General features: G+C 43.3%; 6 protein-coding genes across 6 annotated transcripts; 2 read left to right on the plus strand and 4 right to left on the minus strand.

The window, feature by feature from the left end:
* Positions 1–8909: 8909 nt before the first annotated feature.
* On the minus strand, positions 8910–9848 carry B0H65DRAFT_443946 (RlpA-like double-psi beta-barrel-protein domain-containing protein-containing protein; the record flags this gene model as incomplete). Its single annotated transcript, XM_062825658.1, has 2 exons — positions 8910–9453; positions 9511–9848. The coding sequence occupies 2 exons, from the start codon at positions 9846–9848 to the stop codon at positions 8910–8912; spliced, it is 882 nt and encodes a 293-aa protein (XP_062680990.1).
* Positions 9849–12254: 2406 nt separating this feature from the next.
* Positions 12255–16823, plus strand: B0H65DRAFT_243546 (DNA-directed RNA polymerase II subunit RPB2). The gene is made up of 2 exons (XM_062822354.1): positions 12255–16164; positions 16223–16823. Exons 1-2 carry the CDS (start codon positions 12464–12466, stop codon positions 16383–16385), a joined length of 3864 nt encoding a protein of 1287 aa, XP_062680991.1. The 5' UTR covers positions 12255–12463; the 3' UTR covers positions 16386–16823.
* A 482-nt stretch (positions 16824–17305) lies between these two features.
* Positions 17306–17749, minus strand: B0H65DRAFT_550369 (uncharacterized protein; the record flags this gene model as incomplete). Its single annotated transcript, XM_062829729.1, has 2 exons — positions 17306–17554; positions 17654–17749. 2 exons carry the CDS (start codon positions 17747–17749, stop codon positions 17306–17308), a joined length of 345 nt encoding a protein of 114 aa, XP_062680992.1.
* On the minus strand, positions 17579–18369 carry B0H65DRAFT_243556 (uncharacterized protein). The gene has a single exon (XM_062822356.1). It carries the CDS (start codon positions 18188–18190, stop codon positions 17789–17791), a length of 402 nt encoding a protein of 133 aa, XP_062680993.1. The 5' UTR covers positions 18191–18369; the 3' UTR covers positions 17579–17788.
* On the plus strand, positions 18292–19689 carry B0H65DRAFT_243549 (vacuolar ATP synthase subunit G). Its single transcript, XM_062822355.1, has 6 exons — positions 18292–18395; positions 18489–18527; positions 18694–18727; positions 18830–18838; positions 19065–19165; positions 19300–19689. The coding sequence occupies exons 1-6, from the start codon at positions 18393–18395 to the stop codon at positions 19459–19461; spliced, it is 348 nt and encodes a 115-aa protein (XP_062680994.1). The 5' UTR covers positions 18292–18392; the 3' UTR covers positions 19462–19689.
* B0H65DRAFT_243670 (Catenin-beta-like protein) lies at positions 19598–21893 on the minus strand. The gene is made up of 2 exons (XM_062822358.1): positions 21803–21893; positions 19598–21743 (listed from the first exon to the last, which is right to left on the minus strand). Exons 1-2 carry the CDS (start codon positions 21824–21826, stop codon positions 19917–19919), a joined length of 1851 nt encoding a protein of 616 aa, XP_062680995.1. The 5' UTR covers positions 21827–21893; the 3' UTR covers positions 19598–19916.
* Positions 21894–22082: the final 189 nt, after the last annotated feature.

The raw sequence follows: 22082 nt of genomic DNA on the forward strand, positions 1-22082 counted from the left end.
AACCTAGTTATAAAATAGTATATTATCGAAAGATATATTAACGACCCTAAGTTCGCTAAGGTAAAGTAGAACCTAGCTAGCGTATCTATCGAAGACGACGGAACCCTTTTCTATACTAGATATTCCTTCCTTATTAATACCGATAATTTTATTTATAATATTAGTAGTAATAAGATTAGAAACTTTTATATACCTAAATTATACATATAGGAAATTTTTATAGTAGTTTATAACGATAAGTATTATTTCGGGAAAAATAGAATATTATATAATTTCTATAAATTAATAATTAATAATAAAACGTATTTAATTAAGAAGTATATGGAATATTATCCCTGTTATTAATTAAATTAAACTAGTAAAATATAAGTTATTAGGAATTATTAACCCTCTCGTACCAATACCCTTCCTATATACCTTATCGCTATTAATTTTATTATCGGATTCCTTAAGGTATTAGCAACTATAATACTATAGTAAATACCGGGCTACAATTCGTTTAACGCGATAATAACCGCTATTTATCACAATTTAAAAAGATCCTTCTTTATACTAGGATATACAATATATACTACTAACGAATGGGGATAAACCTTTATAAAATAACTTATTTTAGCAGATTAAGGAATTCTGACTGGTCTAATTTTAAATAGGAATAGAAAATTTATATCCGAATTTTAATAAGGTATATAGAAGATTTAGGGTACTAAATTACTTATAATAACCGTATATTATTCTTAGAGTAACGGTTTCTCCGAACGAAAGAACTAGAGTATAAAAATAGCTATTCGATTCTATTGCTTCGAAAACCCTAATTCCCCGTAAATTAATATCATCCTCCTACTTCAATAGAACTTTAATAATATATATTCGGAAACTATTAAATCCTCGCCCTATAAACTACTTTATAGTTTCAAATTCCGAGGACCTATAAATACTATTATAGGATTAGTATTAAAGAATACGGATAATACTACTTTTAAGGAATACTTCTACTAAAATATATAGTTCGCTATAAACTTTATTACCGCCAAAACTAAAATAAAGTACAACGAAAATTATAAAAATATTAAATTCAAAATTAGTAATAAGGTTTTTTTATAATTATACTACGGATACTACCTACCCGGCCGCCTTTTAAAGAAACTTTTATAACAACGCTCCGGCCCTTTTAAAATTTTCGAGCAGGTCGGACGTCTGGCCTATCGCTTAGAACTTCCTAATTATATAAAGATCTACCTAGTCGTATCCTACATATATTTTTTATTAGTTCCCAAGGACGAGGACCCCTTCGATAAATATATACCTCCGCCTAGACCCGTAGAGGATTTATAAAAATCCAAGGAGGAAGGAAAGAAATATGAGGTGGAGGTTGTACTAAATTACTGATTAAACGGCCGGTACAAATTACAATATTTAATTAAATAGAAAGGATAGAGAAATAAGTATAATAAATAGAAAATAGAATAGTAGTTGAAATACTCTAAGGAGTTGGTCGAAGAGTATTGGGAAAAGTAGGGAGGCCGCCCCGAAGAAATACTTAGAATTCGTCGGGGAGGTCGTAGCGTTCGTGCTCGCCATAGAGATTTAGCTATGGCCGTAGATATAGATAATAAGAATTAGTCGGATATAGATTAGATGGAATTATAGGGAATGGAATAGGATATGTAGAGAATCGATAGATAAATTACTAAGGATAGTAATGGCTTCTTTGGTGAGCCGGGACTTGATATAGGAAATGTACGATAGATAGATAGATTGTACCTTTTGTGCCTGTCTTAGAAGGTCCACCTTCTAGAACCCTCCGGCAGGTACCGGGCCGCCCTGGCCGGCCTTCACTAGGCTTTGCCGGCTAATAAAGGTTCTTATAACCTTTATTAACCGCCTTTACTAAAGCGACTATTCATAGGAAGAAAGATAGTGCCTTCTAAAAGCCTTGCAGCTACTTATTTAACCAGGTTGCAAGGCCCCCTCTGGCTGGCCTGCTCCCTTCCTTCTGCATCACGCTTCCTACTTAGAATACTAAATACAAGGTCTTCTATAGGAATCACAGACTTCCGCAACAAAATAGATTAAGTTATTATATATTTACAGTTTGTAAAAAAATGTAGTTTCTTTTTTATAAGTTAGCGTTTAAGTAGTTTGAGTTAGCGAATATTTTCATGGGCGATGAATTATTTAATATTTTTAAATTTAATAATTCCTTTTAATTAGAAGAAATTCTAAATAAAGTATGATTAACGCTTAAAGGATATATACTAAAGCTAGTAGTTTTCTTATTATAAGTAATAAGAAATTAAATAAGTATTTTATTTTGCGTAGACAATTTAAAATTAATATAAAATAGCGTAATAATAAAGAATTTATTATTGAAATTATAGTTACCAAAGAGTATAGTAGTCGTATTATTCTTATTGCCGCTATTATAATAGTTGGCTATATTAAGAATATTAATATATTTATCCGCTGTATATTTAGATTATATTTTTTTTTAACAGAATATTTCAATAAACTATATAAATAATATTTAGTATAGGTATTATATTATCCTATACTATACTCAACCGTTTGTTTAATATTATAGTTAATAAAGTTAAGAAAGATTTTAAACGAACTGTTAAAGACTTTAACGGCGTAGTTGTATATAATAATTTTAATTTTAAAAATATTATTCGTAAAATAGCTAGCGGTAAATAAAACGAAATGGTTAATTTGATAATAGTTTGCTTTATTAATTGCCTGGAATTACGTAGCCTTCCTTTATAATATTAAATTCGATATATATAGTTATTTACTTATAATATAATAATATAATATTTATTCCCCAAGCGATAAATGATTTTTAAAGTATCGAAATGGTTTTTAAATTTCGCTATTAAATCTTTATTTCTTCGAGGAAAAAAAAGGTATTACTTCCCCTTCCTATGTTTAATTACGTTAAATATAACAAGTCTCCTTATTTTTAAATTAGCGTTATTTATAAAGATGAAGGTAAATTAAAAGGAGTGTATAGAATTTATAAGCGGTTATAGAATAACCGCCTTAATTATAAATTATTTAAATTAATAAATTGCCTTATTTTTATATACGGCGATTAAAAGACGACTTTCTTTATTCGTTGCGTTTAGTATAAAGAATTAGAGTTTAGTATTTAATAGGAATAATATAAATGGATATTTCTAATTCTAGTATTCTTTTATATCGAACCCAATTTTATTAAAATACTTTTTAGGAATTTCTTCGATAATAGTTTAGACGTTAGATATTCTAATGTTACTATATTCTCTAATATATTTTTCTTTTAACGATAAAAAAAGATTATGAAAGTAAACGCTAAATATTATTTAATAATACTATTATTAATATATAAATATACTGCCCGTAGTCTTATATTTATTCTTAATAAAATAGTATAGTATAAAGGCTTTGTTAATAAGGATTTTAATATTAATGGTATTAAAAAAACTATAGAAGATTTATTTGAAGAAGACGAGGAAAAGACGAATTATTATAATGGACTATAATAAATACTTAGCTGTATTTGGGATAATGTTTTTATAACTAAGGGATAGATTAGGATTTATAATAACTATAATAACGGCGATATATTTGCAATTATTAATATTGAATTTTATAATTAATATAAATTAATATAGATAGTCGAAATTCTTTTATTTATTTATAAGGGTATTTGAGTTGGTGATTATAGCCTACTTTAAAATATTATTTCCCTTCTTCCTATCTTTTTTTGGGGCGGTAAATTATTGAATTATAGATTGGAAATAATGTATTTTGCCTAGATTTTATATCCCAATATATCTATCCCTATATTAAAGGAGGCTATTATAAAGGGAGGTTTAATCCGTTATATTACGGCTAATAGTCGATATAAAGCTATCGATATTATACTTAAATATTAGAATAAAGTATACGCTATCTATATTGAAAATTATAAAAATTCTACTTATAATATTGAAGTTACCTTTTTATAATTCGCCCTCAATTCAAATATCCTCGTTACAATTAAAAGGGGATTGGAACGCTTTTAAGGTTGTATTACTAAGGGAATTTATATTAATAGAAATCCCTTTACTAATATTATATTATCTATTTTAAAATTATATAAAGATAATATAATAAGGAGGAGGATAAATATATTGGATATAGATCCTAATGTATTTGATACGTTAAATCTTTTTGCCCTAGGTTAAATTACGTTTATAGAAAGGTTTAATATTTAGAATAGTATTATTCTTTTCCCCCTCAATATTATTAATTAGAAACCTTTATTTAGTATAATTACATTTATAATTTAAAATAATATATTAAATATTAGCGAAGAAAGGGCCCGTATTTTTAATAATAAAGATAAAAATTTATAGGGCTACGGGTTTAATAATAACGATAATAATAATAATTTGTACGATTAAGTATATATATATATTAAATATATTAATAATATAATAAGGAGATTCTCCTTTAATTTTTTATTAAATTTATTAAATGAATTGTTGAAGTTGAAGTCGTAGATGAAGTAAATTATAAAAAGGTACGACTTTTTTTTGTGGCTTTAGAAAATTACGCTATAGATTTAAATATCGTTGATTATATTAATATTAATAAATAATATTAGATTGATATATATAATAATTATAAACCTATTTTCTATTTACTTTTTGTAAATTAGCGAGCCCTATATTAGTATATGTATATTACGCTTCTTTTCTATACGTTTAATTAGCGTAATTACTATTAATGATATTATTACTAGTAAAGGTACTATTTGTATTTATTTCCTTAATATTAATTTATTGGAGACATTTTATACTCTTATATTAAAAGTTATAAAAATTAGTTAGTGCTACTTATATTTATCTTCTTAGTATTGATTTATTAAAAAGATTCTATATTCCCGTATTAAAAATTATAAAAATTGATTAAATAGGGGTAATAGTAATTTAAATATTAAGTACGGAAATGGGGATAGGAGTAACTTAGGTAGTCCGTTTAATTAGAATAGCCCGTTTAATGGGAATAGTCCGCTTAATTGGAGTAGTGCGGACCGGTATTAATAGTTGAACGTTAGGTATAGGAACGGGTATAGGAATAACCTACGCCGGCGTTAATAATCGAATATTAAATATTAGTACGGGTATAATTAATAGTATTGACGGCTGAATACTAAGTATTTGTACGGGTATAGGGGTAATTGGTTAAGGAATTAGTTTAGTAATTAGTTTATTTACTATTTTATTAGTTATTTTATTAATTACATTATTTTTTAGTTGAATTAGTTTATTAGTTGCCTCTTTAATTTATTAAATTTAGGTTTCTTAATTTTAAATTTGTTAATTTTATTAAATTTATATTTATATTCGTAGAGTAGTTTATTTAGCGAAATATTTATTAAAATATATATCGATAACCTTATAGTTTTATAATAGCTTAAATAAAGAAAGAATAGAAGGGCTATTAAGTTTTATAATATCGCTAAGCTTTATATTATTGATAGTATTGCTAATATTACTAGTATCGTTAGTATTAGTAGTAATAGTAATAGGAATTGCTTATCCTTTACTTTTTTCTTTCTTCTAATCCTTATAGATTTTTAATATTAATTCTTTATAGAACGTTACTAATTCCTCAATATAGTTAAAATATTACTATTATCTAATTTCTAGTAATTTTTCTTCTAACTTGACTAAATTATTAAAGAGAAACTTATTGGATTTTCTATAGTTATTAATAAGTAGTCTAATTACTATATATTATAACTTCTAAAATATAAATATTTTAAGAATAATTTTAAAAGCGCACTATTCATAAGGTATTAAATTTTAAGTATATTGTTTATACTATTTAAATAAATAAAAAACTACTAGATTTGTAAATGTATTAATAAATAGTTTATTAAAAGCTTTATTTCTATTTTAAATCCGTAAGAGTATTAATAGGATTTTCTTAAAATGAAGTATATAGCCGGAATTATTATAATGAAATCCTTCGGGTATTGGCCGTTTATATTCTAAATTGGGGTTATCATAAGGCTCTTATAAGTAATCGAATATTATTTTGCGAAAATATAGCGTATTAAATTATTAAAGAAATATAGGATTTTATTTCTTTTATTACTTTTCGTTTGCCTTTAATTATTTAATTTTATAAGTAAATTTATAAAGAGAATAATAATTTATACCGATATTGGGTAATAAGTATAAATTTTCCTTAACCGTATTAATTATATAATTAACTATATTATCAGTTTTATTAGCTTCGTTCCCTTCGTTATTATAATTAATAATAAAATTTATTAACCGATTCGATACGTATAATATATAAAATTAGCGAAATTATAGTTTATTTTAAGGTTGAAATTATTGTTATCGAAGCTATTTCTTATTGAACCCCAAATATTTAAAGGCCTAATATAATACGAATAAATATATACTACTTTAATTATCTTTCTTCTTCTATATTATTCTTCTAAAACGCTACTAAATATCCAGCAAATTTAGTTTAAGCGGTAATTTAAATTAAATAACCCTTTTAATATCTAATATACTTATTCCTATATTTAAAAAAAACCGTGGCATAAATAATCCTATACTTTATATTTTCCGATGCAAAATCATTATATATAATATTTTTATTTACGGGACGTATTAAATTATTATATAATTTAATAACTTTATAATTTATTTCCTTATTAAAATTACTATGTTTATAGAAATAATTAATAAGGGTATTATATACTATTAGAAGTGTATTTTTATTATTGATATAAATAATAATTTTCAAAATTTAATATTTAATTTCGTAGGTAAACCCGTTAATTAAGAATGAGAAACGCTAGAAATTCCTAATATAATTATAGAATTATAATTATATAATAATAGAGATTTCCGGGCAATTTATAAAAGTATAAATAATTTCTACTTAGGAATTGAACTTAATGTTCTAAAGAATAAAATTTTAATAAACGTTAGCAAACGTAACTATATAGCCGAACTACGGGATATTTCAAGGTAATAGAGGTCGTAAAGTACATAAATATTTAAATTCCTTATAGTAATTTCGCTATCTTAATATATAATATAGTTTATTTATTGTAAAAAGGCTAATAATTTCGTAAAATCTAAGGGATTAAAAGATAGCTTTAAACTTAGAATTTATTACCTACTCTGGGCGCAATAATATATAAATATATTTATTATCCTCGATCTTTTATTATATATCCCTATTTTATTTTATTATTAGTAATTAAATTGACTAAAAAAAATAGGACTTTTTTCTACTTAATATAGCGTTTTTACATTAATTTAAACCGGCTTTAATTCAGGGACTTTAGTAATAATATTGTTTCGCTAAACTTCGCTTAATTTTGTTAAGGGTACGATTTATATTATAATTTTATTAAAAAGAGTTGAAAAAGCGTATAGTACGATACTTTTACTATAATTAATTACCGCTATTAATACTATGTTTTTCTACTTATAAATAAACCGGACAATTATTTTAAATTAACCTTTATAAAATTCTTTACCCCCTATAATATTATATATTATATATAGTATATATTATGGATTGATACTATCGTCGTCGGAATCTATAGTATTTTAATAATTATAAAATTAAAGAATATTTTTAATACGACGTAACCTAAAATAAAAGGTATAGGGAAGATAAGACGGTTTTACAAATTATATATATAAAATTTTACGAAATTAAGATAAAAAATAGTAATAATATATAGGGGGTAATTATTAATTTAAAATAATTATATTAATAATTTTCGAAGTTAAGCCTTTAATATATATATTTTTATATATATTAATATAAAAAGAATTATACTATAATAATCTATTTAGAATGCTCTATTTCCGAGTGTATTTACTTTCGTTTATATATTTTATTATAATACTACTATTATATAGTAAAGAAAATAGTTAGTATCGATTTATATAAGGATACGTATGTAGGAACGCCCTTTTTTATATTGAGAATTCAGACCTTTTTTTTGGGCATTCTTAGTTAATACCAGCAAATACACTTAAAAGATTAGAAACATTGGAAAGATTCAGTTTGAGAACTCCGGGCGCGTAGCGCACGGGCCAGATGTACGCGTAGCGTACGGGCCGCAGGCCCCCTTCTTGGCGGCCGCAGGTCGCTTCCCCTGCCCAAACCCAAAAAAAGAAAGTTGGAAGGTCTGAACGTTGAGATAAAGCCCCCACCTGTTTCCCATTTCCAGGTCCCGTCAGGTCGCGCCTGTCTTGTACCCCAATCACCCCACCGTACGAAAGCACCTTCCCAAAGACTACCACGATGCCTTCATTGAACTCGATCTTGCTTTGAGCACTTGCCCTGTCGGTTCCGCTATCATGCATGGAGTCGAAAAGTCGCGGAAGGAGCGATGCTTTGTGGTTGATGGTCCGTGTTCCTTTATGCAGACGTGACGGCTGACCGCCACCAAGGAAGTCACACCATGGCAAGGTGCAAAATGCTCCTTCCTCCGACACAGAGGTGACAGAGGTAGTGGACTCGGGTTGTACTTGTACGAGGGAAGTTGAAGGTCGGTCGATACTCGGGTTACAAAGTATGACGGCAAAACTGCCCTCCTTTGGCAATGCATGACTGGTCAATGGCACGCAAGTAAGGAGCCGTCAACAGCATTCACCAGTGTCCTCGATGACCAAGTAAGCCGGCCTACGTCCAGAGCCTACGATTTGATCTAGATGCGGGCAGAGTGTGATGCAATAATCATGATGAAACTAGAAAAGTATGTGTGAGGAAACAATGCCCATGGCATTGTCAAAATTGTACTCAAAGGTCGTGCTGTCTACCGATTCCTCTTGGACTGTCCCAACTCTCGCCTCGAGGGCACTGTCACCCAGCATACCACTTGGCACTACTCAGACACACTGGTGATAGTAATCGTTAATGGCCTTGCAGGTCGATCCCGACGGGCAATTGGTGCATCCAGACCACCCCGAACCGCCACACTGAGCGTACTTATCCGCGGTACATCCGGAACCACCGCCCGAAGAAGGGGGAGATGTCGGAGTTGACGGGTTGCTGCCCCCACCCGAGGGAGGAGTGAAGACGGGGAAGTTTCCGTCGTCGTTTCGCTTGCAGCCGGTGCGGGAGGTGAGCTCGGACGGGCACTGGACCTGCTTGAAGGTGAACTCCGGGTTGTCGGCATTCTGGAACCAGTCGAAGCGCCACTGGCAGCCGGGCTTGAGAGCAGCCGGGAAGGAGTCGCACTGGCTGCGGGAGCTGATGCCGCCGTACTGGGCACCGGGGAGACCGCCGAACTGCCGTGTGCATCCGTCAAACAGGCCGACGCCGCCGCCGGGCATGTTGAGATCGAAGTGGTTGGAGCCGAGATCACCACCGGTACTAGTAGACTGGACGACCAAGGTCTTGCCAGCAACAGGGCCCGAAGTGAAGGTGAGTCTGGAGTAGACAATGGTCAGTGATGGAGGAATACCCCGTCTTGGAAAGAGAACTCACGCGTAACAGGCGCAGCACCAAGATGACTCGGTTCCTCCGCTGAGTTTCGTGGCCGCAAAGCCGTAGGCCAGCTGGTCGTTCACTGCCCAGGGAGAGTTGTTGGCGCATGTGTATGCAGAACCGCCATCACATCCCGACTTAACGTTGGCGTCGCTCAGAGGGTTGTTGTTTGCGTCGCAAGCGAGGACGGGTCGGTTGACGGAAGCCTTGCCGGACCAGGAGCAAGATGGTTTGCAGCAGTCCCAGTATCTGGTGGACTTGCCGGATCCGGAGGCGGCCTGGACGGCGAAAGGAAGAGCGGCCACCAGGCCGGTTTGCAGAATAGTGGAGGAGCGCATGTTGTATCTTGTCTGAGGTGTAAGAGCCTGATCCCGGAATTTGGGTGGAAGGCAAAGGGTCCCAGCAGCCTTCTTATACTAGTAAACCCATTCATGGACTCGGTTCTAATTACCCGGCACCTCTCCAAAACCGGGCGTAAATCCTGGATATGTGGGCAGCCGGGTGGCTCGAACATTGGCGGTTTCTTGTGCCCGAAATCATGACAATCGTATCCCCAACACGGCAGGTTGGATATGGCGATGCAAGGAACAGGCAACGGAGCGCAGGTACAGACATAAGATGGTTGCGCTGGGTACCGGTAATCCGAGTTTGTGATTATGGATGTCTGGGGTACAGCAGATCCTGAGTATCGTGGCCGGTAGCGAGCGGCAAATCTGGCCCCCGAAGAACAAACTCTGAGTTTCCTGGTGCGATCCATGATGGTGAGTGGTTGATGCCCCGGGACGTGAACCCTCCAAGACGACGGCGATGCTACCCTAGCCGAGTGTCGGTGCTCCATCTGAACGGAACTGCGGAACGGGTTCCTTGACGATGTTTCTAGCGGAGAAGTTACCCCATGAGGCCATGGATCTGCGGCCGCGAATCGGGAGTCTTGGAGTGGCGATGCATACAATCTAATGCTGGTTTGTTTGTTAGCTTGGTACTCCTGGTATTTGGACGAGATCTATCCCTAGCTGTCCCAAACCTTATAAGGACGTATTGAAATGATTAGGTGCGGATCGGAAATGCATCAACAAGAATTTAACATGACATATTTAGTATCGGAATTGGCATATTCAAAACAGACCAGGCGTCAGTCATAGAACAAAGCGCATGAACTTATTAAAAAACGCCTAGGGAAGCTGACCCGAGGTCTCGAGCTAACAAACCAACCAGTATTGGACTGTAGTTCCCATGACGTATGAAGGACGACTCGTTGGATGATGGATTGTTGTGAATTGGGAAAAGCAAAATAAATGGAACGGGCGCAAGGAGCCAGCCCAGTTCAAAGCATCAGAGCCCTAGGGGATCCCAGTTGAGGAAGATTGCGGCCGCCCGCTCGGGATATTGAGTCCGAGTGTTGATGATATTATCAACCTGGTGGTTAGGTGTGGGAGCACTTGCCTGTCCACCTCGCTGCAAGAGGGAACCGCTCTTGTTAGTAGCCGGCCTTGGGATCAAATTGGTTCTTGCAGTTTCAGCCTCTCCGTAGCTGCTTTGTAATCAGATTTTGGAAAGAACTGGCGATGAAAGGAAGCATCAGTGCATTCGGCCTTTTGGTGTCGCTGTACTTGGAATCGGTGGACAACGTGTTCGCGACGACGCTCGCATATGCCGCCGTTATTATGGTGTTCGTTGGTATTGTCATTGAGGAGATTGGCAGCAACGGAGGGTAGGTTCAGTTCTGGAGGTTTTGATCCAAGACATAGCAAGTACTTTCATTTCATCTGATGAGTTGTTGGGATGGCGTTCGAAGAATTGTATTCCTCTCTTGAGGTTGACAACCTGAACGCACGGTCCACGGATGTCTGTTAGCTCGGTACATCAAACAAGACATTCCAACCTTCAAGAGGCCGGCGAAAAGACCAGAAATACCTAGGGCTAAAAATGGAGAAGAAAATTAAAAGCATGGCTGAGCAACACAAGAGTCAAAGTGGCCGACACGAGCGTAGAAGAGAGGTGTCGAATATGCTTGAAAACGTCCAATGTATGAGGGTGGAAGTGGAAGAGCCTTGGCGCCCAGACAGAAGGCACCCACACCCTCGAGTAATTCCCGTCAGGCAATTGCTGTGCTGTTGCCGGCTGGCATTTTCCCGTACCTTTGACCTCCCTCGTTGCCGGCCGGATTTGCGGGGACGGTGAATGGACGTTGTGGTGCATTAGTAAAGGCAATCCAACCAATCATCTTGCTGAAGCAGCCATTTCAAGATCCACTTCTGGCTTCGCCGCCTGGAGCTTGGACTTTGTTCAGTCTGCGCTTACCAGCAGCATTGTCTGTCTGGGATTTTGGAGTGGCACTCCGTCCCTCGCTGGCGTTCGACCACTTTCCCCAACCACCATCACCACCTCCTCAACCAACATCGCGACCTCCACGCGCGTTGTCCTCCCACCCCGCCACTCCCAGCAGCCGCCGTCGACGTTTTTCGTTGCGCTGCATCCGTTCTCGACCAAGTCATCGATTGACTCGATCCGTTAATCTGCATCTCTTTCCATGAGAGTCGCGTTCCGACATTGACAAGGAAAATCCGAAAGTGACGAGCTGTAGATGCGCGACTGATCCTCGACCATCTACCATCATCGCCGGCCAACCCGAGCCGCGATACCCATTTTGCTTCCTTTCGACCTCTTCGATTCGTTACCGACCGTCGTCTTCTCTTTAATCGACTCCGGATACCCCAACAGCAGCCAGACCAGACGCTGTCGTCGCGTTACCGCCTAGTCTAGTGCCTGCCGATTCCCGGTCGGATATTTCATTCACATACCCCGCCACCGACCGCCACCGTTCACGGTCCGCCATTCACCATCCATCCACGATTTATCGATTACTTGATCAGCCAGCCCTCCGCCCGCTCGGCCACCAACTCCTAGCCCGTCCGCCAAACCACCTGCACCGCTCGCCTTGCTGACTTGCAAGATGGCCGCCTACGCAAAGGACGGCAGCCAGAGCTATGGCGGCTATGGGGACACATACGACAATGATGACAATTACGAGAACCTCTCCACTTTTGACGACGAGGACGACGGTTCCGACCCTAACGCCATCACGCCCGAGGATTCGTGGGAAGTCATCTCTTCCTACTTCGACCTCAAGGGCCTCGTGTCCCAGCAGATCGATTCTTTCAACGAGTTCACAACAGACACAGTGCAATCTCTAATAGACGAGTATGCCGATCTTACCTTGGACCACCCAAGCCCAGGCGACGACGAGGGCAGAGAGGTCATTCTGCGCAGATACGACGTTCATTTCGGAGAGATCATCATTTCCAGGCCGACCCTCACCGAAGCCACGGGCGAGACTATCAGTCTTCTCCCGTACGAATGCCGTGACCGCAACCTGACCTACTCGGCTCCCATCTACTGCAAGGTCACCAAGCGCGCCCGTATCGCCGTCAGCGAAAAGAAGCCCCTTAACCAGCTCACCGATGACGAGCACGACCACATGGCCCGCACCGGCGAGCACCCGACCGTCCTGCGCTGGATTGAGGAGGAGAGTGCGCCACCAGAGCCGCCCAAGGACGACAAGATCAACCCGGAGAACCTCAAGGGATACCTCTTCCTTGGCAAGATCCCCATCATGGTCAAGTCCAAGATTTGCCACCTTTACATGGAGGACGACGAGTCCTTGTTCACCCTCAACGAGTGCCCTTACGACCAGGGTGGCTACTTTATCATCAACGGTAGTGAGAAGGTCTTGATTGCCCAAGAGCGCTCTGCCGCCAACATCGTCCAGGTTTTCAAGAAGCCTCCTGGTGGCAGCGTCTCGTACCAGGCCGAGATTCGCAGTGCCCTTGAGAAGGGTTCCCGTCTCATCTCCTCCCTCCAGATGAGGCTGCACACCAAGGCTGACCAGAACAAGGGTCGTTTGGCCAACACTGTGAGCGTCACCCTGCCCTACGTCAAGGAGGAGGTCTCTCTCGCCATTGTGTTCCGTGCTTTGGGCGTCGTTTCCGACGAAGATATTCTCAACCACATCTGCTACGACCGCCGCGACAGTCAAATGTTGGAAGCCCTTCGTCCCTGCATTGAGGAGGCCTTCTGCATCCAGGACCGTGAGGTCGCTCTGGATTACATCGGCAAGCGTGGTAACGGTCACACGGGAGTGAACCGCAACAGCCGTATCAAGGCTGCTAAGGAGATGCTCCAGAAGGAACTGCTACCCCATATTTCTCAGGCTGAAGGTTGCGAGACCAGGAAGGCCTTCTTCCTTGGCTACATGGTCCACAAGTTGCTCCAGTGTGTCCTTGGTCGCAGAGATACCGATGATCGTGATCACTTCGGTAAGAAGCGCCTTGACTTGGCTGGTCCTCTGCTGGCCAAGCTTTTCCGCGGCATCGTGAGACGCCTGACTCAGGACCTCATGGGCTACATGAAGCGCTGTGTTGATACCAACAAGCACTTTTCCCTGGCCCTGGGTATCAAGGCCTCCACTCTTACCAATGGTCTCAAGTACTCGCTTGCCACTGGTAACTGGGGTGACCAGAAGAAGGCCATGAGCTCGACTGCTGGTGTATCCCAGGTCTTGAACAGATACACATTCGCCTCGACTCTGTCGCATTTGCGTCGTACAAACACGCCCATTGGCCGTGACGGCAAGCTTGCCAAGCCTCGTCAGCTGCACAACACACATTGGGGTTTGGTCTGCCCCGCAGAAACGCCAGAAGGCCAGGCTTGCGGTCTGGTCAAGAACTTGTCTCTGATGTGCTTCGTCTCCGTGGGTACGCTGGCCGATCCCATCATCGAGTTCATGATTGCCCGAAACATGGAAGTGTTGGAGGAGTACGAGCCTTTGCGGTATCCCAATGCCACCAAGGTCTTCGTCAACGGTACTTGGGTTGGTGTCCACCAAGATCCCAAGCATCTCGTCACTCTTGTCCAGAACCTCAGACGCAAGAACATCATTTCTTTCGAGGTGTCGCTGGTTCGCGACATTCGTGACAGAGAGTTCAAGATTTTCTCCGATGCCGGTAGAGTTATGAGGCCGTTGTTCGTTGTCGAGCAAGAAGACAACAGCGACTCTGGTGTCGAAAAGGGTCAGCTCATCCTTACCAAGGAGCATATCAGGCGCCTTGAGCAGGATAAGGAGCTTGGCAAATACCATGAGGATTACTTCGGCTGGCAAGGCCTACTCGAGTCAGGTTCTATCGAATACCTCGACGCCGAGGAGGAAGAGACGGCCATGATCTGCATGACACCAGAAGATCTGGACACCTACCGTCAGCACAAGTTCAAGGGTCGCGAGTTTGAGGACGACGCTGCCAACCGTGGCAATAGCCGTATCAAGACGAAATTCAACCCGACGACACACATGTACACGCACTGCGAGATCCACCCCAGTATGCTTCTCGGTATTTGCGCCAGTATCATTCCCTTCCCAGATCACAACCAGTCGCCCAGAAACACTTACCAATCTGCCATGGGTAAGCAAGCCATGGGCTTCTTCCTCACCAACTACTCCCGTCGTATGGATACCATGGCCAACATTCTTTACTACCCTCAAAAACCATTGGCGACCACTCGCTCCATGGAATACCTCAAGTTCCGTGAGCTCCCTGCCGGTCAGAACGCCATCGTCGCCATTGCCTGTTACTCCGGTTACAACCAGGAAGATTCCGTCATTATGAACCAAAGCAGTATCGATCGTGGCATCTTCCGCAGTCTTTTCTTCCGTTCCTACACGGATTGCGAGAAGCGTGTTGGTATCAACATTGTGGAGCAGTTCGAGAAGCCAGACAGGAGCAACACTCTGCGGCCCAAGCACGGTACGTACGACAAGCTCGAAAATGATGGTATCATCGCTCCTGGCATCAGAGTCACCGGTGACGATATCATCATCGGCAAGACATCTCCCATCAACCCAGATAACCAAGAGCTTGGCCAGCGCACGGCTCAGCACGTCAAGCGTGACGCGTCCACGCCGCTGCGCAGCACGGAGAGCGGTATTGTCGATTCCGTTGCCTTCACGACCAACCAAGACGGTCTGCGCTACGTCAAGGTCAGGGTCCGTACCACAAAAATTCCCCAAATTGGTGACAAGTTCGCGTCTCGTCACGGTCAAAAGGGTACCATTGGTGTCACTTACCGTCAAGAGGACATGCCGTTTACCGCCGAGGGTATCACGCCTGATATTATCATCAACCCCCACGCCATTCCCTCTCGTATGACAATCGCCCATTTGATCGAGTGTCTGCTGTCCAAGGTCGGTGCGCTCAAGGGCATGGAGGGTGATGCCACCCCCTTTACAGACGTCACCGTCGACTCCGTCTCCAACCTTCTCCGCGAGCACGGCTACCAGTCTCGTGGCTTCGAGATCATGTACCACGGCCATACCGGCAAGAAGCTTCGCGCCCAGGTGTTCTTCGGTCCTACCTACTACCAGCGTTTGAGGCACATGGTGGACGACAAGATCCACGCTCGTGCTCGTGGTCCGGTGCAAATCATGACTCGTCAGCCCGTCGAAGGTCGTGCCAGAGATGGTGGTCTCCGTTTCGGTGAAATGGAACGTGACTGCATGATTGCTCACGGTGCCGCTGCATTCCTGAAGGAGAGGTTGTTTGAGGTTTCGGATGCTTTCAGAGTGCATATTTGCGAGATTTGCGGTCTCATGACTCCTATTGCGTAAGTTTTTCCGTCGTCCCTATCCCGATCAGCAGGTTGCTAACATGACGCGATGCAGAAACCTCACCAAGCAGTCCTTCGAATGCCGTCCTTGCAAGAATAAGACCAAGATCGCCCAGGTCCACATGCCCTACGCGGCCAAGCTTCTGTTCCAGGAGCTCATGTCGATGAACATTGCCTCGCGCATGTTCACCAGCAGGTCCGGCATCACGGTTCGTTAAGGGTAGTTGTGGGTTCCCGGGGGGTTGGTGCGGAAAGGCTCGGTTATAATATCATGGTTTTTCTTATCATGGTCCTTGTACATGGCATGGCATTTATAGGCACTGGCAAAAAGAAGTGGTTCTTTCTTTACATGCTGGTGCTCGTTGACGTGCTTTGGGATCCAAAAGAGGAAGAAAGATGAAAGACGAGAAAGAGAAAGACACAAAAAGTTGCATAGAAAGGGTCGTTATGGCGTTGAATGATTGAAAATTGCAATTTGCAAGTTTTCGCAAAGTTTTCAGGTTGTCTTTGCGCATTTGCGAGGGGAGGGGGAGTGGTTTAGTTTTCATACGCAAAGTTACTTACTATACATATATGAAGATTATCACTATCATGGTGTGTTTACAAACATACATAGGAGACACATACAAATCAAGATACCTTTAAGGAACAACCTCGAAATGAATGTGCAATACAATAATAAGTACAAGATGCCTGTCTGCTTCTAGAGCAGAGATGTAATGATACAAGTGTTATACAGTTCATGACTGCTGCCCCTCAAGGTTCAGAGCCGCAGACTTCCGACCTGAAGGAAGCCGCCGAGCTCATCCCCGTAGACAAGACCGAAGGATTGAGCACGTCGGTCTACCAGACAAAGCGAGGAGGGAGAGCCGCAACATCTGGCCATCCGTACGCTGACAAGCGTACCTCTTGGTCTTCGGAAAGGGCACCGCTCGCTCGCTAGAAAAGAAAGCGGCGTTTCTGCTCGCCTTCTCGACTCTCCAGCCCAGCTGTACCTTAAGTACTGTCCTCACTTTTGGGTCCGCTGGGTCGGAACCAGTCCCCTCCTTAGCTTGTAGTCTGTGACCGGGCTGTCGTCGTAGCTCCCTCCTCGTTCTTCCTTCTCTCTTTTTAGCTCCCATCTACCCTACGGGGCATCTCATTTCTCCCCCGTCCCCGTCCCAATCGCCCCTCCAACAGGTATACTAGGCACCGCACTCGGCTTCGGTAGCCCTTGCGTCAGGGCACTGGGTTTCGAGGGTACCGGGTCCATCTCGTCTGTGACATCGCGCACACTCTGTAGCTTCTTGTATTCGGCCTCGAGCTCGCGCTGCATGTCGAAGTCGAGCTGACGCTCGCGCTTGATCCGTTGTTGTTCCATGTCGCGGATTACGCCGGCGTGCATTGCCTTGAACAGCCGTGTATGTTAGCTGGGTTCTGGGACTGGGATGGGGTGGTAGGATGGGTTGGGGGAGGGGAGAAAGAGGATGGGGAAAGGAAGACATACCTCCTTCTCAGATTGCTGTTGCCAATGCACAAACACGACGGTGCTGAGCGCAAAGGCGGAGGTGCCGAGGAGGGTGAGCTTGGAGGCGCGGGACATGGTTACGGTGGCGGCTGCTGTCGGGGATGGTAGGGTTCGCTATTGGGGTATCATGCGTAGAAACCAAACGAAAGGAAAGTCAACGCCAATGTACGAGTATCGAGCAAATCTATCGCAATTGAGTTCGGAAGCTGGGAGATCGGACGAGGAACGGCCGTCGACGGGATGACGGACCGGGCAACTATTCTGCCGGTGTTTACCGCTCAGATTTGGCGGAGGATTGGAGCTGTCACAGACAGCTTCCTGCGTCAGACGGCGGCAGGCAAAGGTGACATCAGAGCGGCTCAAGCAGTCACGCATGATGCCCCTACCAAAGCGTCCCGCTACACTACAGCGGCTGCGGGCGGCCACTGTAGCGCTGTGCCTAGCGGGGAGGTCTGCCGTGTACGACGACGCCAACGCCAACCACTTGGACCTCGACCATCGCATCGCACATCGCATCGCATCCTCGACATTGACCACATCGACGACTGACACTAGACGACCTGACGACCGATACGATTCCGTTCTCCTCCAGCAATTACTGATACCCTAGATACGACTGCGCCAACCCGAACTCGACGAGGCGATAGCACCGCTACCTCTAGCTTCGATTACCAACCTAGACAGCTCTACCTCTACCTTTCCACAGACAGCTATCACCATGGTTCGTTCCCAGTCGTCATGGACGTCTAGCAGGCGCACACATGTCGCCTACAATACGAGGGAAGAACGTAAACTAATGCGGTGGTGGAAACAGTCGGCCCAGAACTCGGCGGGTATTCAGCTCCTTCTCGATGTACGTTGCGATTTCCCCCGCCCGATGGATGGACTGCGACGGACGACCTAGGTAGCTCCATAGCTCGAGGATGGACACCAGTTGGCCGATGGTCATGAAATGCAGACGGACCGATGATGCGACAAATATCTCTGGGACGGAGGGCTGACCTAGGATAACAACACAGGCTGAGAGGGATGCGGCCAAGATTGTCCAGAAGGGTATGTCTCCCCCTCCCCTCCTCTATCCATGCATGCTATTGCGCCTATCGACGGTGATATGGGCAACCAGGATACCCGAATGATAGCTAACATTGAGTATAGCCAGAGAGTGTACGTACCTTATCCCAACCACCGCGAACACCCTGCGATTCCCTGATTCTTCGACGATACACACCCATGTTCGGTACCAACGAGCCCCTACCAACTGTCGGATGGAGGCACTGCGCAACCCCAACTACAACCTTGGCCTAGCTGGAACCAAAGTGACGCCAAGCAGACAATGGGAGGATGGTTAGCCAGGATAGAGTCAGAAGGCTAACATGGGCAATCAAAACAGACCGCACAAAGCGCGTCCGCGAAGCGCGCGACGAAGCCAAGAAGGAGATAGAAGCGTACAAGGCGCAGAAGGAGGCCGAGTTCAAGAAGTTTGAGGCTGAGGTATGGTGCTTTTATGCCCCCCTCCCTCCTCTCATTCCCTTTCCCTTCCATTCCCCTTCCCTTTCCCCTACCTCCTGTTACTCCCCTCTCAACTTTCAGACAACAGCTTGCTAACGGGACAATTGTACGCATAGCACACACAAGGAAACAAAGCCGCCCAAGACGAAGCCGACCGCGAAGCCGAGGCGCGCATCCGCGAGATCAAGGAGGCCGGCAACAAGAACCGCGAACAGGTGATCAAGGATTTGTTGCATGCTGTGTTTACCCCTGTTCCTGAGGCTATGGCTGCCCACTAAGACATTGCCGATTGGACGAAAGAAATGGGTCGATGGTGGTGATCGGAGGATGATGTTGATGTTGGAGTAGGCTGGGCTAGCCCGCTGAACGGCGAGGGGCCGCGGCTTTTGGCGGGCGGGTGGGCGTTTTTGTCATGAATGCATGTTAGGTTGGTAGACGGAGCTCGTTAAGTTCAATTTGTGCCTGGTATCACTATCCTATTTTTCTTCTATGGTGATTATTACGTGGCCTGCGTTGAAGGGTTCGGATTAGACCAGGCTATGCCTTATGAAAAGTGGGCAAAGGGAAACGCCATGATTCACAGCTTCCAAAAAGAAACGAGGTCTGCGAAGCCGGAGACAGTGCAACTTGGTAGAAAAGAGCCTAGCCTTGGCTCAATGGTATCTTTATGGCTACTTGGTCATTACTTATCCGCTTTTGAAACAACCTATTCAACACCCTTCTCCGTCAAGTACTACTCCAAAAACTCCAACAAAGCCTTCAACATCTCCCCCGTATCCCTCCCCTCCTCCGTCTCCCCATCCACACCGTCCCTCTGCTCCCTCAGCGTCTTCGCCAGCACCCCAAAGTCCTCATCCCGATCCTTCAACAATTCCCTGATCTTTGCCCTGCACCCATCATCCTCAGCAATCAACCATGCCAATATCACGTCGATCGTCTGCAGACAGAACAACCCTGCGTCTAGTCTTCTAGAGAAGGCCTCGTCTTCGTCAAAGTCCTCTGGGTTGGAAGCTGCCTCGGCTTTGATGGCTTCGTCTACTTGGTTGACGCGAGCGGCGTATTCTCGGCGGAGACGGATTAGTTTGCTGGTTTTGGCGTAGTCCTTTTCTACAAACTTCGCTAGGAGGCGGATACGCTCTGCCCCTGTTGTCTCGTCCGTGGTGGTAGGTGAAGAAGCGGGCAGGTGGCGGAGCATGGAAGCCAAAATACCCAAAAGGTGTTCGGTATCTTGTTTCGATATCCTTGTTGCCTTGCCCTTTTTCTTATCCTTTTCCTTGTCCCCGGACATGAACAGTGTGAATAGTGTTTTGAGACCCCCAGCTTCGACAATCTTGAGACAGACTTCCCCGGAGAAGGATGCGGCATGGTCGAGCAGTCGTAAGCAGGCGGGCTTGGAGAGCTTGCCCTTGACGTCGGAAGAGGAGAGGATGAGCAGGCAGAGTTCCACGCCTTCGGCTTCGACGAACTTGGTTTTGCCGAGTTGTTCGTCAACTAGGCAGGTTAGGCACTCGAAGAGGTTCTCCATGTATTCTTCTTCGAAGGAGCCGCGCTCGGGGTCGCGCCGGCGGTAGGGGGCGATGAGCGTGAGGAGGGTGTCGACGGCGTTGAGCTCGTCGGAGGCTAAACGGCGGCGGTTGGCTGGGGAGGACTGTACGAGAATGGCGAGGATTTCGGCGGCGTATTGCTTGTTTTGTGAAACGGTCGGGGCCTCAGACTTCTTAGCGCGGGAGAGAAGCCATTCTAGGAGCTCCGTGTGTTTGCCGATTTGGTCTGCTGTCTCGCGGCGAGAGCAAAGGTTTTCGATTATGGAGAGGGCATGGTAGACGCCCGTTCGATCGGCTTCGTGTTGTTCGTCTAGGCGGGAGAAGTTGCTGACGAGGAGACCCAAAAGATCGGCTTCGAGGAGGGAGTCGGTTAGAGAGGAGAATTGCTCGTCGGAGGCGGCGACGTCTTCGTCCGTTAGCTCGTTGATGATCTCAACGGCATCAATGGCAATGTCGGTGTTTTCGTGGGCGAGCAGAGAGACAAGGCTGGAGACGCAGCCAAGACGGGCGAAGTCCGCATAGAGATCTGGGTGCTCGGAGAGGATGGAGAGAGCCTTGACGGAGGCGTCGAGATCGGCTTCCGAGTCGATAAATTTCGAGGGATCGTCTTCGTGGCGGGCGCGGAGCTCGGCGTTGCGCGTGATGCGCTTCTCGAAGTTGAGTGCGGTTTTCTTGAGCCAGGAGAGGTCGATCTTGTCTGTTGTCAAGAGGTCATCGGCTGGGGCGGCGGTATTGCTGTCCATGAAGTCGAGAATCTCTTTCTCCTGGGCGGTTATGCCGCCGCCGAAGAAGCGGCCTTCTTCATCGTCGCCGTCATCCTCGATAAGTGGTGCTGAGGGGCCGTAGTCGCCGTCATCTTCTCCATCTTCGGGAGGCGGTGCTGGACCGGCCTCTGCGTCGTCTTCGTCTTCTACCTGCGCGTGTCGGCTGCCATTGGAAGATAGTTTGGCGGACTTGTAGATTTCGTTCGGATCGCGAATGGGGTCCAGCTTGCGTTTGCTGGGAACTCCCGCTTTCTGGAGGCAATCAAAGTTAGTATTTGCTACTGATGAAGGAATCGAAAGATATTACGTACTTGAAACAGCTCATCAACATTCATCTTGATGGCCAATTGTTTGGTGTTTGTGTTGAACAGTCGAACAACCAACACGGTGATGATGATGCAGTTGGAGATGCGGTTGCTGTGTCGCGCCGGCAACGCGGTCAGTGTTCTTTGGCTTGTCTGATTGGTTGAATCAAAGAAGGCAGTTGGCTCCACTCCTCCAGTTGCTTAGGTTCATCGCGGGGCAGCTGTTTCAGCGGATCTCGCCCTGTTTGACAGTGGGTCTCGCCTTACCAACGAGCTGCCACAGTGA

The sequence above is a fragment of the Neurospora tetraspora genome (genome assembly GCF_033439725.1).
Source record: "Neurospora tetraspora strain CBS 560.94 chromosome Unknown B0H65scaffold_5, whole genome shotgun sequence".
NCBI classification, from domain to species: Eukaryota; Fungi; Ascomycota; class Sordariomycetes; order Sordariales; family Sordariaceae; genus Neurospora; species Neurospora tetraspora.

What these genes read in the sequence shown, in the direction of transcription:
- B0H65DRAFT_243549 (XM_062822355.1), top strand. An exon ending in GTATTCAGCTCCTTCTCGAT is followed by an intron (nt 18,528 to 18,693) that starts GTACGTTGCGAT and finishes ATAACAACACAG; the next exon opens with GCTGAGAGGGATGCGGCCAA. An exon ending in TCAAGAAGTTTGAGGCTGAG is followed by an intron (nt 19,166 to 19,299) that starts GTATGGTGCTTT and finishes TTGTACGCATAG; the next exon opens with CACACACAAGGAAACAAAGC.
- B0H65DRAFT_243670 (XM_062822358.1), bottom strand. Translation starts at nt 21,826, where the DNA reads ATGAATGTTGATGAGCTGTTTCAA. An exon ending in ATGTTGATGAGCTGTTTCAA is followed by an intron (nt 21,744 to 21,802) that starts GTACGTAATATC and finishes GATTGCCTCCAG; the next exon opens with AAAGCGGGAGTTCCCAGCAA.
- B0H65DRAFT_243556 (XM_062822356.1), bottom strand. Translation starts at nt 18,190, where the DNA reads ATGCGATGTGCGATGCGATGGTCGAGGTCCAAGTGGTTGGCGTTGGCG.
- B0H65DRAFT_243546 (XM_062822354.1), top strand. Translation starts at nt 12,464, where the DNA reads ATGGCCGCCTACGCAAAGGACGGCAGCCAGAGCTATGGCGGCTATGGG. An exon ending in GGTCTCATGACTCCTATTGC is followed by an intron (nt 16,165 to 16,222) that starts GTAAGTTTTTCC and finishes GACGCGATGCAG; the next exon opens with AAACCTCACCAAGCAGTCCT.